Genomic DNA, 19,703 nt, shown 5'->3' with positions numbered 1-19,703 from the left:
ACTTTTTAAATGGAACAATGCCTATTGACATTAACAGACTAAATGCGGGGTAAATTATAATGTGGGAGGTTTTTCTTCACGTTGTAGAAAGGCAAAGTCTATTCTCACAAAAGATTACGCGCTCGCAGAAATATCTCCGTATGTTCACATGCATGACATACCTGTTACAATTAAACACTATGTGCTGATATCATTAACCTTTGTTGTTCTGTAATTGTCACTTCCATGTAGCATAATTTTGGTATAATTATCGGTTTAGATTCGTCTAATTACAACTGAAAGAAACGAATTTTTCGTGCCATACCGATGGTAGGTAATGAAAACCACGTAATTTCATTTTACTAAATTTTACAACAGAAGCCAAAAACGACTTCTTAAAAAATATGTAAAGTGACACAAATAAAGCTGCTACATATGCAACTAAACTGTAGAAGGGTAGCTACTGACGCATTAGAAAAATCCACGCGCTTTTGAATCTCTCTTTGGTAGAATACTGGTTACTGGAATTACGAGAACAGATGGAGTTACGAGGTTTTAGTTGCCTACCAACGACCCGCTTTTCGCCTTTACTGTTTACAAGGCATTGTCTGTGGCAAATTTCGTAGCTGCTGCTCTACATAAGCTATTGTTCCGCTTTTATAACCTTTTTTTTCTCTACTACCATTTCAAGTTTCATTTGCACAGCACTGGGAACTGAACACTCATTTCCTTCATATTATGTTTTGGCAACAACATCCAGCGTTGTGCCTTTGGTCTACAACTTGTGCTGCTAGTTCCAGCAGCCTTTCTTCCCAGCGAACGGAGAACCCAACTCTCAGCATCCGAGTTCCTTCTATCTTTGATTTATTTTCAGTACCTCTGTGTAAGAGGCAAAAAGTCAACGGAAGAGCTGTGTTACGGGGATCGACAGGTTATCAGGCAGTCGCTCAAAGAATTTTGGAGGAATGAATTTGGAAGGTTTAAGATAGTAAAGTTTTCGTATCAGATCATTTAGCACAAGTTACAAGGATAGCAACATTACTTTATGGAACAATTAACGACGTTAGTAACTGAGACGTATCTTATCTCAGACATTATCTAAGAAGCTCCACTGCACCTTACTGTCTGTAATCAGATCATTTTAAATAGTCGTGATGCCGGCTTTTCATTGTCTTTTCTCATCGAGAGGTCATAGAGTAATAAAATAACTTTCATTTGCACACGTTGACGCCACATTGTAATTTTTATTGTACCATCTTTCGCAATATTAATAATAATTCTATATTCATAAATTTGCTTTCGTTACTTGTAGTAGCTGGTTTCTTTCCATCTGCTTTGATTTAAAAAATGATTTGCACTTCACTGAGGTGTTAATAACGACTCGTTTGTTGACTCATTTGATGACGCAACGATCGAGCGATAGTCCGTCTATCGCAAATCAATATAATATTAAAATTGAGCCTGCATCTTTTGGTGACGTTTTCTGCCTTTCGTACTAATGCGAACTGTACATGTGTCTCGGTTAGTTAATTTTCATATTTTTACTCGTCGTCAGAAAGGGCATCTAAACGATATTTTCTGCATTACAATGGCGGTAACTTTAGAAATACTACGTCTGATTTTAACAAAGAATTTAAACGTTACAGCCAGAGTGCAATGAAGTTAGAGTTTTCCCGTTGACGTGGCTGTCCCCCTTAACTAATGTCTCTGCTACTCAAATAACAAAGCAATATTAAATAAAATAAATTAAATGGTACAAGTTTCACGAGAGGGCAATAGAATAGGACGGATGGCTGGTCATAGAGGCTCACCAATGCCGAGGTGTAGAGACTGGAGAGGAATGAAGGCGGAAATCGCTTGCGGATTTGTTTAGGGAACTACCTTAGCAGTTATTTTGGGTTTGGAATCAGCAGTTGAGGTGAAAAACGGCACAATAAGAAAATGATATAATATACAGTGTCATTCAAGACGAAGTTCACGTAATTTGGGAGCTGATTGTACACTGAAAAAAAAAGCGAAAAATTGTGTCCGATTTTCACTCTTTATGGAACTGGAGCGGGTTGAAGACTACTCACATCCATGAATGATTGCGATGAGAAGTGTGGACTTTACTTACCGAAACAGTGTGTAGGCGCTGTGGTGGACACAATAATGGTGGGATAGATGACTGGTCCGTCCCACAAGAGGTATTCAAAGAGTTCTCCACCCATCTGAATGCACCTGTCATCACGTTGGAGGGTGTGTTTCGTTGCGCATCGAACATCATCTGGACTGTCTTTAATGTGGGCAAAAGCGTAGTTGACGTGAACGACAAGTTCTTCACATGTATCCACCTTCGTAGCGTACACATCCCCCTTTAACCAGCCCCATATCAGATTGGGATATTTTGTGATCTCTCAAAGGCTTTTCATTGTGTGGATCATGAAATTCTTCTAGATAAGCTTAAGTATTGTGGTATGAGTGGGACAGTGCACAAACAGTTTAATTCATACTTAAATGGAAGAATGCAGAAGGTTGAAATTAACAGTACAGATAGTCCGCAAAAGCCAGCGGAGTCCTCTAACTGGGGAGGTATCAAGAATGGTGTTCCACATGGTTCAGTATTGGGTCCCTTATTGTTCTTAATATATATTAACGACTTGCCACTCTATATTCATGAAGACGCAAAGTTAGTTCATTTTGATGATGATACATTTAATCACACCCAAAAAGCAATAATATGCTGAGGAAATTGCAAATACTGTCTTTCAGAAAATTATTAAGCGGTTCTGTGCAAACAGACTCTCACTAAATTTTGAGAAAACGCAGTTTATACAATTCTGTACAAGTAGAGAAATTGAATTGGAAGAAGCACATCGATGATATGCTGAAACGGTTAGGTTCAGCTACTTATGCTATTAGCGTTATTGCAAGTTTTGGTGATAAACATATCAGTAAATTAGCCTACTATGCCTACTTTCATTCATTGCTTTCATATGGCACCATATTTTGGGGCAATTCATGATTAAGAGAGAAAGTATTCATTGCACAAAAGCGTGTAATCAGAATAATAGCTGGAGCCCACCCAAGACCACCTTACAGACATTTATTTAAGGAACTCGGGATATTCACAGTGCCTCACAATACATATATTCACTTATGAAATTTGTCATTAATAACCCATCCCAATTCAAAAATAACAGGGAAGTGCATAGCTACAACAGTAGAAGAAATGATGATATTCACTATTCTGGATTAAATCTCAATTAGGCACAGAAAGGGGTGAATTATGCTGCAACAAAAGTCTTTGTTCATTTGCGAAATAGTATTAAATGTCTGAAAGATAACCAACCAGCATTTAAAAGCAAATTAAAAGAATTTCTGAATGATAACTACTTCTACTCAATAGATGAATTCTTACATATGAAGCAGTAACTGTACAAAAAATTAATTAATTAATTAGTTTGTCTAAAGAAAACTTTTGTTAAAGTGACACGTTCCACATCATTACGAAATGTCTCATTCATGATCTACTGAAGAAGGATTAATGTATGTGCGTATGTATGTATGTATGTAAATCTAATGGAGTTAGATCAGGTGATCTGGCAGACGAGCTAATGGATCCGCCACGTCATTGTTGAGGAAACGCGTTATTCAGATACAGGGATATTTGTCTGGTACAGTGAACCGGTGATATATCATATTGCATGTACACTTGCCATCGTTGCTCTAATGCCACGTCTCCTATCAGGAAATATGCGTATGCTGCGACTGTCGTGCGAAGTGGCAGAAATCCAGGTACTATCACCAGTCATCAATCGTACCACACCAGACATTCACCGAGAACCTAAGTTGGGATTTTGTTTCCCTAGTGTCATGTGGGTTCTCCATCGCCCACGTTTGAGAATTGCGGGCGTCCATGATACCACTGCGAGCAAATATAGCCTCACCTGCTAAAGAAGTGTGTTGCACGGCGTCTCTGTGTACAGCCAAGCATTCACAAAATTGCTGTCTGCTTACTGAGCCACCTGGATGCAGATATTGCCCGGACTACACAGGGCACGGGTACAAGCCCTCGGAATGTAACGTACGCCACACTCGTTTTTGTGGAATATCGAGGTGATGACTGATGCTCCGCGTTACTGGCGGTGAGACTCCGTTGAACCACTGCAGAATGCCTACCCTTTCCTCAACTGACTGGACGGCCTCATGTACTGATGTTACATGAGCACTGGATTGTGTTCCAGATTTATGCAACGTTAGAAAAGGCCTGGAAAATACTCTGGCACAGGGGCGTCGACCAGGCATTGGTATTTCCTAACAGCCGCACGGGCACTGCCATTACAGTACCTGTACACACCAACATGTCTGCGTATCCTGCCCAGGTGAACGTATGCGCATGTTGGTATTCACATATACCATGGGTTTGCTCAATTAAGCGACACTCAAGTACGACTCTTGCACGTCGTTATGACTGCACACTGATCGAACCCACGATTGCACACTGGGTACGCTTGCAGCTGCTGCCTCAGCGCGACATCACATCTCTTGGAGAGCCCCCACACCTCTTGTACGATGTATCAGTCATCCGCCCCATCATTGTTATTCTACATCAGAGCCCTCACACAGTTTTTTTACTATAAAAAACAGTCTTGATCACAATTTATTTATTACAGTGACCGGTTTCGACCACTACTGCGGTCATCTTCAGATCTACAAGTCCTATACAAAGCTTTAATTAGAGGGCTACATACATTAAAGAAAATACATAAAGTTATAAATCTATGAAACGATTATTTACCAATGAGTAAGAACCTCCTTCTGCTGGGGAATCACTACTGGAGAAACCAGAGCACGTCTTACTATATATAATGGAGGCTCCGCCCACTTCTGACGTAATGATGTGATTACTAAGCAGTGGGTTGTAAGTCGAATAACAATGTAAGTTTTCTTAGTTAAAAGAACATCGTCAAGAAAGGAAAATAAACACACACTAAACTTATCTTGTTTAACAGGTATTGTCAATTAAGAAGCGTTAAAAGTATTTTACCATGTAGGATAAATGAACTACGTTTTGACAGTACATGGGTTGCCCTCTCAAGGCCTGTTAGTGAACCATTTGGAACCACTGGTTGCCATGGTGAAGTTGGACTCCGTTCCAAAGATGTGGCAGCAGGCTTCTTTCTAACGAAGTTGTTGCGAAAGTGGAATGGCAAAGACTGTCACGTCAGACGATGTACTATTGAGCAGCAACATGTCGATATTGAAACGATTTTCAATAAGTAGACTGCAATAATCGTTAACTGATATGTGTAGTACATGCTGCACAGATAGGATTTACTGGTTTAACAAGAGACTTCCATTTACATAGATTACATAATAAGTCTTACAGATCAATACTTTAAAAAAAATCAAGAGGGCACAGTAGTTGTGCATATTTTTGAAATATTGTCTATGAAGTTCATATGTAGATTCCATTCTTTTTTTACATCTGACTATTTTTAAAAGGCATTGCTATGTCCTATGTCGCATGCCAGTCTTATAAACAAAAAAAATAATGAAAATGGAAGGAATTTAAAATCATAATACTACAAGCCGTAGTGTCAAAAATAAAGGGATGTGAATTAGCAATATGCAGTCTTAAAGCCTATAGCCAAACATTCTAAAAACAGATAGTCAGTCATAAAATAATGTTTGGCGAATTAAAATTACAAAGCAAAGATAAAATATTCACTAAAGGTCTTAATAATTTTAAAAACGAAGGACAGAAGAGTGAACATTCTAAAGCAGATAGTCGAAAAGCTCAAAGAAATGTTTGTCTTTGAATTCAAGTTGTAGCTGCTAAATACTTTAGAAGAAATTGAAATCTATTCACTTCACAAAAGTAAACCGTTATCTGTTTTGAATGAACAACTGTGCCCTCTCGATTTTTTAAAGCATTGATCTGTAAGAATTATTATGTAGATTAGATTACACCAAATATTGCATGACACTAATGTTTAAGAAGTGTTGTTGTTTTTTTTTCTTTAATTTATATCTAAAAATTCAGCCAATGAGTAGTAGGAGTTGTCATCTAGGAATTCTTTTAATTTATTTTTAAACGTTAGTTGGCTATCTGTCAGGCTTTTGATGCTGTTTGCTAGGTGACCAAAGACTTTTGTGGCAGCATTATTTACCCCTTTCTGTGCCAAAGTCAGATTTAACCCTGCATAGTGAAGATCATCCTTTCTCCTGGTGTTATAGCTATGCACACTGCTATTACTTTTGAACTGGGTTGGATTACTAACAACAAATTTCATTTGTGAATATATATATACTGTGAGGTTACTGTGAGGATCCCTTGATCCTTAAATAGATGTCTGCAGGATTCTGATTACACGTTTTTGAGCAATGAATACTTTTCTACTCAACGATGAATTACCCCAGAATATGATGCCATACGAAAGCAGTGAATGAAAGTAGGCATAGTGGGCTAATTTACTGAGATTCTTATCACCAAAATTTGCAATAACCCTAATAGCATACGTAGCTGAATTCAGACGTTTCAGTAGACCATCAATATGTTGCTTCCAGCTTAACCTCTCATCAATGGACACACCTAAAAATTTTGAAAATTCTACCTTAGCTACAGACATCTGTTCAAAGTCTATATTTATTGCTGGATTACTTTTTGGATGTTATTACTGTACTTGTATCATCAGCAAAAAGAACTAACTTCGCATCTTCATCAATGTGGAATGATAAATCATTAATGTATATCAAGAACAATTAAGGACGTAAGACCGAACCCTGTGGGACCCCATTCTTGATAGCCCCCCCCAGTTTGAGGAATCAGCTATTGTTTTAACATTACATGAACCACTTATTTCAACTTTCTGCATTCTTCCAGTTAAGTATGAATTAAACAATTTGTGCACTGCCCCACTCAAACCATAATGAATTAGCTTATCTAAAAGAATTCCATGAGTTACACAATCAAAGGCCTTTGAGAGATCACAAAAAATACCAATGGGTGATGTCCAGTTATTCAGAGCATTTAATACTTGATCAGTGTAAGCGTATATAGCATTTTCTGTTGAAAAGCCTTTCTGAAAACCAAACTGACATTTTGTTAGTACTTTATTTTTACAAATATGGGAGGCTACTCTTGAATACATTACTTTCTCAAAAATTTTTGATAGAGCTGTCAGAAGAGAGATTGGGTGGTAGTTGTTGACATTCGACGTATCCCCCTTTTCATGCAATGGTTTTACAATGGCATATTTCAGTCTATCGGGGAAAACAGCCGGCTCTAAAGAGCTATTACATACGTGGCTGTGGGGAACAAGCTTTAAGTACCTTGCTGGAAATGCCATCAATTCCGTAAGAGCTTTTACTTTCAGTGAGTTTATTATTTTCCTGATTTCAGAGGGAGAGGTTGGTGGAATTACAGTTGTTTCAAACTGCACAGGTATGGCCTCCTCTATTAGTAGCCTTGCCTCTTCTAGTGAAGATCTAGATCCTATTTTCTCCACAACATTTAAAAAATGATTATTGAAAATATTTTGAATTTCTGATTATTTGTTAGTCATTCAGTTTTATGGCACTAAAGTCTTCCTGTGCTCTTGGTTGCCCTGTTTCCCTTTCAATAATATTCCAAATTGCTTTAATTTTATCATCAGAGTTACTGATCTCAGACATGATACACATGCTTCTGGACTTTTTAATAACTTTTCTTAGTACCGCACAATAGTTTTTATAATATTGAACAATTTCTGGGTCAGTACTCCCTCTTGCTGTTGGATACAGTTCTCTTTTATGGTTGCAAGATATTCTTATTCCTTTAGTTAGCCAAGGTTTTTTATATGTTTTCTTGGAATTATGTTTAACTATTTTCTTGGGAAAACAATTTTCAAATACCCTTAAAAATGTATCGTGAAATAAGTCATACTTCAAGTTTGCATCGTGTTCCTTATACACTTCATGCCAGTCTAGCTGCTGTAGGCTTTCCCTAAAGTTTGCAATATTTATATTGTTAATTGAACGCACTGCTTTGAAAGTCTGATTTGATATACTGCATGGAGCTATGTCATGTACTGTAACTAGCTGTGCACCATGATCTGAAAGACCATTCTAAACAGGATAAGCATTTATGTCCTTGAACTTATCTTCGTCTATAAAGAAGTTATCTGTCAATGTACTGCTGTTCTTTGTTATCCGAGTAGTAATCTATGTAAATGGAAGTCTCTTATTACACCAGTAAATCGTATCTGTGCAGCATGTACTACACATGTCAGTTAACGATTATTGCAGTCTAATCATTGAAAATCGTTTCAAAAGCGACATGTTGCTGCCCTATAGTACATCGTCTGACGTGACAGTCTTTGCCATTCCACTTTCGCAAAAACTTCGTTAGAAAGAAGCCTGCTGCCACATCTTTGGAACGGCGTCTAACCTCAACATGGCAACCAGTGGTTCCAAATGGTTCACTAACAGGCCTTGAGAGGGCAACCCATGTACTGTCAAAACGTAGTTCATTTATCCTACATGGTAAAATACTTTTAACGCTTCTTAATTGACAATACCTGTTAAACAAGCTAAGTTTAGTGTGTGTTTATTTTCCTTTCTTGACAATGTTCTTTTAACTAAGAAATTTTACATTGTTAGTAATGACATCATTCCGTCAGAAGTGGGAGGAGCCTCCATTATATATAGTAATACGTGCACTGGTTTCTCCAGTAGTGATTCCCAAGCAGAAGGAGGTTCTTACTCATTGGTAATTCATCGTTTCATAGCTTTATAACTTTACGTATTTTCTTTAATGTATATAGCCCTCTAATTAAAGCTTTGTATAGGACTTGTAGGTCTGAAGATGACCACAGTAGCGGTCATCGTAGTAAATAAATTGTGATCAGGACTGTTTTTTATAGTAAATATTTGTAAAACATTGATCACTCTTCACTCCCACATTGTATTCAAAAGTAGCCCCCACACAGTGTTTTGGTAAGTAATAATTCACACTTGTCTTCAAGTCCATTCATGGATGTGTGTAGTCTTCAATCTGCTAAAGTTTCATAACGATCTAAAACCGGACATCACCTCACAAACTATGTGACAATTGTCAAGAATCACCCTATCAAGGACATCGAATTTAGCGGAAGTGCAGGGTGCAACCAATCGGTGTGTACGTGAAAAGTTAGAGGACTGTTTGACATCAAGTAAATGACTGCGGTTATGTAAATATATTTTTTTCTAAATGGTAATAAACTTTTTCTCATTTACATGCTGTAGTGAAGTGTGTGTGAGAAGGAGGTGCGGCGCACTGGAAGCGGGTACTCACGTCGTGGACGGTGAAGTCGTCCATCTGGGCGACGTCTCGCAGCCGCTCTATCTCGACGAGGCAGAGCCGCGGGTTGTCGTGGAAGAGCAGGCCGCCGCGGCGGATGCTGAACTCGGGGTCGGGCCCCCTGCGGTCCCAGTCCCACAGCGCCTGCAGGTTGTCGTTGCTCATCACCACCAGCGCCGGCTTGTCCGCCGAGTCGCCGCCGTGGATCACCCGCAGGCTGCGCAGGAAGTCCAGCGACCGCAGCCCGAACGAGCGCGTCACCTGCGCACAGCCACACACCGGTCCCACACTGCCTGCGGGTCCACACGTAGCACGACAACACAGCGTCCAACTAAAAAACTTTCCGCAGTACTGACCTTCTAATTTTGAGTAATGGAATAATTTTTATATAATATACAGAATGTATCAAAAACAGGGTTGCCACAAGTCTCCATAAGTGAAATACCCTGATATTTCTCTGATTTCCCAGACAAGTTTTAGCATTTTCACCTGAAAAATTATGAAATCTCAAGTCTAAGTAAAGTCTTTCAAATTCTAAAGGTGGCAGGGGTAAAATACAGGGAGCGAAAGGCTATTTACAATTTGTACAGAAACCAGATGGCAGTTATAAGAGTCGAGGGGCATGAAAGGGAAGCAGTGGTTGGGAAGGAAGTGAGGCAGGGTTGTAGCCTCTCCCCGATGTTATTCAATCTGTATATTGAGCAAGCAGTAAAGGAAACAAAAGAAAAATGTGGAGTAGGTATTAAAATCCATGGAGAAGAAATAAAAACTTTGAGGTTTGCCGATGACATTGTAATTCTGTCAGAGAGAGCAAAGGACTTGGAAGAGCAGTTGAACGGAATGCACAGTGTCTTGAAAGGAGGATATAAGATGAACATCAACAAAAGCAAAACGACGATACTGGAATGTAGTCGAATTAAGTTGGGTGATGCTGAGGGAATTTGATTAGGAAATGAAACATTTAAAGTAGTAAAGCAGTTTTGCTATTTGGAGAGCAAAATAACTGATGATGGTCGAAGTAGAGAGGATATAAAATGTAGACTGGCAATGCCATGCAAAGCGTTTCTGAAGAATAGAAATTTGTTAACATCAAGTATAGATTTAAATGTCAGGAAGTCGTTTCTGAAAGTATTTGTATGGAGTGTAACCATGTATGGAAGTGGAACATGGACAATAAGTAGTTTGGACAGGAAGAGAATAGAAGCTTTCGAGATGTGGTGCTACAGAAGAATGTTGAAGATTAGGTGGGTAGATCACGTAACTAATGAGGAGGTATTGAATAGGATTGGGGAGAAGAGAAGTTTGTGGCACAACTTGACCAGAAGAAGGGATCGGTTGGTAGGACATGTTCTGAGGCATCAAGGGATCACAAATTTAGCATTGGAGGGCAGCGTGGAGGGTAAAAATCGTAGAGGGAGACCAAGAGATGAATACACTAAGCAGATTCAGAAGGATGTAGGTTGCAGTAGGTACTGGGAGATGAAGGAGCTTGCACAGGATAGATTAGCATGGAGAGCTGCATCAAACCAGTCTCAGGACTGAAGACCACAACAACAACAAGTAAAGACCTACGCTATGTGATCAAAATGTCCAGACACCCCCCCCAAAAAAAACATACGTTTTACATATTAAGTGCATTGTGCTGCCACCTACTGCCAGGTACTCTATATCAGCGACCTCAGTAGTCATCAGACATCTTAAGAGAGTAGAATGGGGCGCTCCGCAGAAATCACGGACTTCGGACGTGGTCAGGTGATTGGGTGTCACTTGTGTCATACGTGTGTAGGCGAGATTTACACATTCTTAAACCTCTCTAGGTCCACTATTTCTGATGCGATAGTGAAGTGGAAACTTGAAGGGACGCATACAGCTCACAAGCGTACAGGCCGACCTCGTCTGTTGACTCACAGAGACCGCCGACATTTGAAGAGGGTCGTAATGTGTAATAGGCAGAGACCTATCCAGACCATCACACAGGATTTCCAAACTGCATCAGGATCCACTGCAAGTACTATGACAGTTAGGCGGAAGATGAGAAAACTTGCATTTTGTGGTCGACCGGCTGCTCATAAGCCACACATCACGGCGGTAAATGCCAAACGAAGCCTCGTTTGGTGTAAGGGGCGTAAACACTGGATGACTGAACAGTGAAAAAACGTTGTGTGGAGTGACGAATCACGGTACACAATGTGGCGATCCGACGGCAGGGTGTGGGTATGGTGAATGCCCGGTGAACGTCATCTGCCAGCGTGTGTAGTGCCAATAGTACCTTCGGAGGCGATGGTGTTATGGTGTGGTCGTGTTTTTCATGGAACGGGCTTGCACCCCTTGTTGTTTTACGTGGCACTATCACAGCACAGGCCTACACTGACGTGTTAAGCACATTCTTGCTTCCCACTGTTGAAGGGCAATTCGGGGATGGCGATTGCATCTTTCAACAGGATCGAGCACCTGTTCATAACGCACGGCTTGTGGCGGAGTAGTTACACGACAATAACATCTTGGCCTGCACACAGTCCTCACCTGAATCCGTTGGGATGTTTTGGATCGCCGACTTCGTGCCAGGCCTCACTGATCGACATCGATACCTCTCCTCAGTGCAGCATTCCATGAAGAAAGGGCTGCCATTCCCCAACAAACCTTCCAGCACCTGATTGAACGTATGCCTGCGAGCGTGACTGAAAGCTGTCTTCAAAGCTAAGGGTGGGCCAACACCATATTGAATTCCAGCATTACCGATGGAGGGCGCCACCAACTTGGAAGTCATTTTCAGCCAGATGTCCCGATACTTTTGATCACATCTTCTCTGGTCTTTAGCTTCCCTTGTTGTTCCACTCATTATTTCAATTAACCATCAACTAAACCCCTGCTAGAAGAATTCGGTGCCAGCCACGGACGGGTGAGCGGCCGACAGGCTTGCAGGGAGCGGAGAATTTGTCTGCTCCAGTAACCACCTCAATCAAAGTGCATTGGTTATCATGCCACCGTCTCTGGCAGACCACTGACGGCTACAAGTTCAAGACGTGGAATATCTCCTTCAGTGTCCCTGATGGAAAAGAGCTTACGGCAGTGTGGGCCAGGAGTCCCCCATTCGGGGAAGTTCGGCCGCCGAGGGCAAGTACTTGTTGCATTCGGCGCCACACTGAGCGACTTGCACGTCAGAGATGGGGAATATATGATGATGAGGACAACACATCACCTAGATCCTGAGCGGAGAAAATCTCCTCCCCCAGCCGGGAATCGAACCCGGGCCCCTTGGCGTGGCATTCCGCCGCGCTGACCACTCAGCTAAAGGGGGCGGACACAGTGTCCTAGCTGCACCACGAAATGTACTCTTAATGAACTAGGGCTTCACGAGAATGAAACACTGGATGTCCTTCAATACTGGGCTGAAGGAAAGTCTCTGTACACGAAAAAGGAAAGCAAAGTAAGATTAGGACCCCCCCCCCCCCCCCTCCCGGCTTTCCGGGCGGGAAGGAGCGCCTGATCCCCGGCACGAATCGGCCCGGCTGATCGGTGTCGAGGTCCGGTGAGCCGGCCAGTCTGAGGATGGTTTTTAGGCGGTTCTCCATCTGCCTCGTCGAATGCGGGCTGGTTCCCCTTATTCCGCCTCAGTTACACTATGTCGGCGATTGCTGCGCAAACAAGTTCTCCACGTACGCGTACACCACCATTACTCTACCACGCAAACATTGGGGTTACACTCGTCTGGTGTGAGACGTTCCCTGAGTGGTCCACCGGGGGCCCAAACGCACAGTAACCCTAGGTTCGGTGTGGGGCGGTGAAGGGGTGAAGTGGACTACGGTAGTCGTGGACCACTGCGGCTGCGGCGGGGACGGAGCCTCTCTGTCGTTTCTAGGTCCCCGGTTAACATACATGCATGCAAGATTGGGATGTCGCCTTGAGGCCACTGTCGATCTCTTGGATGACTCTTGACGGAAGCTTGGATGCGGGTGGCGTCTGGCGTTACCTTGAGGTGTCCGTTGATCTCCTGGATGAGCCCGAAGCGGCTGGGCAGCTCCTCGGACAGGTCGTGCTCGTCGTCGGACAGGATGAAGGTGAGCGAGCCGTCGACGTGCGTGCACTGCCGGAACTTGTCCATGTCGGCCAGCGTGCGCACCACGCTCTCGCGGCCGTCCCCACACACCTGCCGAGCACACAGCGCGGGTCACAAGGCTGTTTGACCTTCAGGCTCAAAATTATGCAGTTGGTACAGGGTCCCAAACTGAAGGAAGGAAGGAGGAAAGACTGGGGGTCTAACGTCCCATCAACACTGAGGTCATTACAGACGCAGTACGAGCTGGGACTGTGTCAAGGATCAGGAAGGACATCGGTCGTTCCTTTTCCTTTAAAGGAACCGTCCAACATTTGCCTGAGTTGATTTTGGGGAATCACGGAAAACCTATATCTGGATGGCGGGACGTCGATTTGAACCATCGACCTCCCAAGAGTAAGTCCAGTGTGCTCATCACTGCGCCACCTCGCTCGGTGATCCTAAATTGATTACTCTGCCAAAACAATAATGACCGGTTTGATGGAATGTTTGAGTCGAGCAAAATCAAGATTCGCTATAAATTATACAATGGATTTTGTCGGAATTTTCATAGCCAACGAAGAGTGGGAAATGGACAAATGGGGCATCAAACTGACGAGCGTGAAGTATAATTGCTTAAAAGCAATCAAGGTTCAAATGGCTCTAAACACTATGGGACCCAACATCTGAGGTCATCAGTCCCGTAGACATAGAACTACACCGAGCGAGGTGGCGCAGTGGTTAGACACTGGACTTACATTCGGGAGGACGACGGTTCAATCCCGTGTCCGGCCATCCTGATTTAGGTTTTCCGTGATTTCGCTAAATCACTCCAGGTAAATGCCGGGATGGTTCCTCTGAAAGGGCACGGCCGACTTCCTTCCCCATCCTTCCCTAATCCGATGAGACCGATGACCACGCTGTCTGGTCTCCTTCCCCAAACAAATAACCAACCAACATAGAACTACGAAAACGTAACGAACCTAAGGTCATCACACACATCCATGCTCGAGGCAGGATCGAACCTGTGACCGTAGCACCCGCGTGGTTACGGAATGAAAGGCCTAGAACCGCAAGGCCACAGCGGCCGGCCAGTAATCAAGGTTACTAACAGAAAATTAATTAGTGATTTGAGGGAAATTTTTGTCCAAATTATGCCGGCCAGTGCGGCCGTGCGGTTCTAGGCGCTAGAGTCGGGAACCGAGCGACCGCTACGGTCGCAGGTTCGAATCCTGCCTCGGGCATGGATGTGTGTGATGTCCTTAGGTTAGTTAGGTTTAATTAGTTCTATGTTCTAGGCGACTGATGACCTCAGAAGTTAAGTCGCATAGTGCTCAGAGCCATTTGAACCATTTGTTATCCAAATTTTCATAGCCAAACGAAAAGTGGGAAGTGGGTAAATATGATATCAAGCTGATGCATCTGAAGTCTAGTTTTCTTCAAAAATACTTCATTGCTTGAAAGTAAACAGGAGAAATAAGAAAAAGTAGACAATGGATTTTTGCACGACTTTCTTAGCCAAACGTAGAGTGGGAAATTAGAAAATGGGTATCTGCCGGACCATCGTGGGTCAGTTCCGCAAAAAAAAGTTTATTTATTTCAGAGTAACCTAGGAAATTGAGAGAAATTTAATTACTGATTTGAGGGACAATTTTTGTCCCATTGCAGAATGGCAAATGGGCAAATGTGGTATCAAATTTACCAGCGTGGGGCCTAGTTTTCACAAAAAACGTACTTAATTGGTTGAAAGTAATGAGGGTAATTAAGAAAACCTTAATTATTGATTTTAGGGAAGACTAAACTAATTCGCGAGCAGATACTGCTAGCTATGTAAATGAAGTGTCAAAATGATCATCTCTTCAACGCATAGCAATTTTGCACATACAGTGATACATTCCACCGATATTTACTTCTGCAATCGGTTCCATTCCAATAGAGTACTGAAGTTAGGGAATTTCGAGGCCACGATGTTTCGAGAAGAAAACGAAAATCAGAAGTAAAAAAATTCATCTTCTTCAGATCTAGCTGTTTCAGGATGAAAAGTTTCATTGGTGTGATATTAAACTGTCAACTGACCACTAAATTCAGGACATTTCGAGAACAGAAGTCTCTAGCTATGCAAGTGACGTATCAAAAAGATCATGCTTTGCGAGATAAACTTGAAAATAAAAAAAGAATTTTGAAGAAAATTGTAAAGCGTTTCGTGAACTGATTTGTCTACAAGAGAGACAACTGAAATAAATTTCAGAAACGTTTGTCACTCATTTGGATAAAGGTCGAAATGCTGTACAACAAATGAGGTACCGACGGAGAATTTTAAGTTTAATGTTTAACTTAGAATCCTGGAACCTTAAAGATTTCTAGAGGGTGATTGCTTAATGTTCTATGTAGACCGCGCAGTCCGCTGTTGTGTGGCCTTGACATATTTCTGTCTTCTGTGCCAGAAAATGCAAAAGAGTTCAAACAATTTTTCAGTCTAAAATATTTTTCAATACAGAATTCTTCAAATACGAGGAGAGAGAATGCGCGTTCATGATCTCCACGTCAACTGCTGTGGATGATCTCGAGCATCATTCAGAGGAACCTCAATCGGTTTTATTTCTTAATCTGACACCAATCATTTCACAAAACATTTGACCACGGTTTTTGAAACTTTTTTTAAATTTAAAGCCGCAAACAAATTACACATTATTATTAATAAAGACAAAAGAGAAAAGCTCACAATGCAAAACCAGTTTCAAGTAAAAAAAGGAAAAGCTGCAAGGTAACAGGAGCACATACAGCGTCTATGCAAGGGAGATGAATCTGAAGGCAATGTTATAGAAATGTAAGAAGACGTGCATGAAGAGGAGATATGATACTGCGAGAAGAATTTGACAGAGCACTGAAAGACCTCAGTCCAGACTAGGCACTGGGAGTATAAGACATTTAGTCAGAACTACCGTCAGCCTAGGGAGAGCCATCCATAACGAAACTCTTTAATATGGTGAGCAAGATGTACGAGACAAGGAAATACCGTCAGACTTCAAGAAGAACTTAATAACTGCAACTCCAAAGGAAGCAGGTGCTGGCAACTTTGAAAGTTACAAACTATCAGTCATAAGTTACAATTGCAAAATGCTAACATGTATTCTTTATAGGAGAATGGAAAAGCTGGTAGAATCCGATCTCGGGGAAGATCAATTTTGGTTCCGGAGAAATGTGGGAACACGCGAGGCAATACTGATCCTATGACTTGTGCTAGAAGATAGGTTAACGAAAGGCAAAAGTATTCGTAGGATTTTTAGAATTAGAGAAAGCTTTTGACAATGTTGACTGCAATACTCTCTTTGAAATTCTGAAGCTAGCAAGCGTAAAACATAGGGAGCGAAAGGCTATTTACCAGTGGTATAGAAACCAGACTCCATATGTAAGAGTGGAGGGACATGAAAGGAATGCAGTGGTGTAAAAGGGAATGAGGGTTGTAGCCTATCCTCGAACTTATTCAGTGTGTACGTAGAGTAAGCAGTAAACGAAACAGAAGAAAATTTTCGACTAGGAATTAAAGTCCAGGGAGAAGAAGTAAGCACTTTGGCGGTTGCCGATGTCATTGTAATTCTGTTAGAGGCAGCAAACGGCCTGGAACAGCAGTTGAACGAAGTGGACTGTGTCCTGAAAGGTGGACATGAGATGAACATTAACAAAAGTAAAACAAGGACAGTGGAATCTTGTCGAAGTAAATCATGCGATGCTGAAGGAATTAGACAAGAAAAGGAAATACTTTAGATAGTAGATGAGGTTTGCTATTTGGGCAGAAAAATAACTGACGATGGCCGAAATAGGATATAAAATGTATACTGATAATGGCAAGAAAAGCTTTTCTGAAGAAGAGAAATTTGTTAACACTGAATATAGATTTAAGCATTGGCTAAAAAATGGCTCTGAGCACTATGGGACTCAACTGCTGTGGTCATTAGTCCCCTAGAACTTAGAACTACTTAAACCTAACTAATCTAAGAACAGCACACAACACCCAGCCATCACGAGGCAGAGAAAATCCCTGACCCCGCCGGGAATCGAACCCGGAAACCCGGGCGTGGGAAGCGAGAACAATTTAAGCATTAGAAATTCTTTTTCTGAAGGTATTTGTCTCGAATGTAGCCATGCATAGAAGTGAATTGTAGACGGTAAACAGAATAGAAGCTTTTGAATGGTTGTGCTACAGAAGAGTGCTGAAGATTGGATGGGTAGATCATGTAACTGAAGTGGTGGTACCGAATAGAAGTGGGGAGCAAAGAAATCTGTGGTATAAGTTGACTAAAAAAAGGGATCACTTGATACGACACATTCAGAGACATCAAGGCATCATCAGTGTAGTACTGTAGTACTGCAGAGAAGCGGGGGGCAGGGGGGAGGAGTAAAAATAGTAGAGGGAAACCAAGAGTTAAATACAGTAAGCAGGTTCAGAAGGATGTAAGTTGCAGTAGTTATTCGGAGATGAAAAGGCTTGCAAAGAATAGAGTAGCGTGGACTGAAGACCACAACAACAACAGTAACAACGTGTAAGGGATCCGTGACGCCACGAACATATATATTAGTGTCCGGCACCCAGGTCGACAGCAGACACGAGTCGATTGTCGAGCGCTACAGGAGGCAGTGAGATTAGTGTCGAGTGAAAGGCAGTACTGGGAGGACGGGCAAGAATGGCGGTCGAGCTGAGTACGGTGTCAATGGCGGATGTGCCGAGTGAGGAGTAAATTGTAAATTCACCGGGATGTGACAAATGAGCGCATCCCCTTATCCTCGTGGGGCTGGCTCTCATCAATACCGATTCGCGAGTGATATAAAACCAAAAGTGACAAATGACGAATTAAGTGTTTCGCGTCAACCAAGGATTGTAGTGAGGATTTTTGTGAATGTTAACCATAATCATTGCGTGTGACGAAGTACTTAAAATCAGCAACAAATTAAAGATATAACCGTAACTAAACGTGTAAGGCGAAGGTAGCAACTGCCTCAGAATTTGTGTGTCAATAGAACATAGAACACATATCACTTTGTATATCGCAACCTTTGTGGTCTTTAATAACAGAAAAACTTTTAATCATCAATTATTCCGTCTCAGAACAGCCGCACTCTGTTGAAAGACCCCAGAAACCACAACAGAAAAACGGAGGGCCTTTCATCCATTATGTGCCGCAGGGGGGTGTCGTAGGACCGTTGCTATTCACAATATACATAAATGAGCTTGTGGGTGACATCGGAAGTTCACTGAGGCTTTTTGCGGATGATGCTGTGGTATATCGAGAGGTTGTAACAATGGAAAATTGTACTGAAATGCAGGAGGATCTGCAGCGAATTGACGCATGGTGCAGGGAATGGCAATTGAATCTCAATGTAGACAAGTGTAATGTGCTGCGAATACATACAAAGAAAGATCCCTTATCATTTAGCTACAATATAGCAGGTCAGCAACTGGAAGCAGTTAATTCCATAAATTATCTGGGAGTACGCATTAGGAGTGATTTAAAATGGAGTGATCATATGAAGTTGATCGTCGGTAAAGCAGATGCCAGACAGATTCATTGGAAGAATCCTAAGGAAATGCAATCCGAAAACAAAGGAAGTAGGTTACAGTACACTTGTTCGCCCACTGCTTGAATACTGCTCAGCAGTGTGGGATCCGTACCAGATAGGGTTGAGAGAAAAGATAGAGAAGATCCAACGGAGAGCAGCGCGCTTCGTTACAGGATCATTTAGTAATCGCGAAAGCATTATGGAGAAGATAGATAAACTTCAGTGGAAGACTCTGCAGGAGAGACGCTCAGTAGCTCGGTACGGGATTTTGTTGAAGTTTCGAGAACATACCTTCACCGAGGAGTCAAGCAGTATATTGCTCCCTCCTACGTATATCTCGCGGAGAGACCATGAGGATAAAATCAGAGAGATTAGAGCCCACACAGAGGCATACAGACAATCCTTCTTTCCACGAACAATACGATACTGGAATAGAAGGGAGAAAGACCATGAGGATAGAATCAGAGAGATTAGAGCCCACACAGAGGCATACCGACAATCCTCCTTTCCACGAACAATACGAGACTGGAATAGAAGGGAAAAAGACCATGAGGATAAAATCGGAGAGATTAGAGCCCACACAGAGGCATACCGACAATCCTTCTTTCCACGAACAATACGAGACTGGAATAGAAGGGAGAACCGATAGAGGTACTCTGGGTACCCTCCGCCACACACCGTCGGGTGGCTTGCGGAGTATGGATGTAGATGTAGATGTAGATGTACACGGTCATATATTCATGATAATTTACTGTTTGGCGGCTTCGGTGAATCACACAAAACCCTATAAGGGGTATAACGGGGTGTTTCAAAAAAGCTCGCAGCGTTAGT

At 42.0% G+C, this 19,703-nt stretch overlaps 1 protein-coding gene across 1 annotated transcript in view; it reads right to left on the bottom strand.

Annotated features, from left to right (window-relative positions):
- Positions 1-19,703, bottom strand: part of LOC124550659 (insulin receptor-related protein-like) — a gene marked incomplete at its 5' end in the record, with an annotated part of 148,693 nt that overhangs the window by 89,588 nt on the left and 39,402 nt on the right. Inside the window, 2 exons of the mRNA XM_047125382.1 lie at positions 9,278-9,544; positions 13,254-13,430. Coding sequence (XP_046981338.1) covers positions 9,278-9,544; positions 13,254-13,430 — 444 coding nt within the window. The remainder of the gene's footprint in view (positions 1-9,277; positions 9,545-13,253; positions 13,431-19,703) is intronic.

This window comes from Schistocerca americana, chromosome 9 (genome assembly GCF_021461395.2).
Source record: "Schistocerca americana isolate TAMUIC-IGC-003095 chromosome 9, iqSchAmer2.1, whole genome shotgun sequence".
NCBI classification, from domain to species: Eukaryota; Metazoa; Arthropoda; class Insecta; order Orthoptera; family Acrididae; genus Schistocerca; species Schistocerca americana.
The sequence above is the reverse complement of the archived record's forward strand: the minus strand, read 5'-3'. Positions and strand labels throughout refer to the sequence as shown.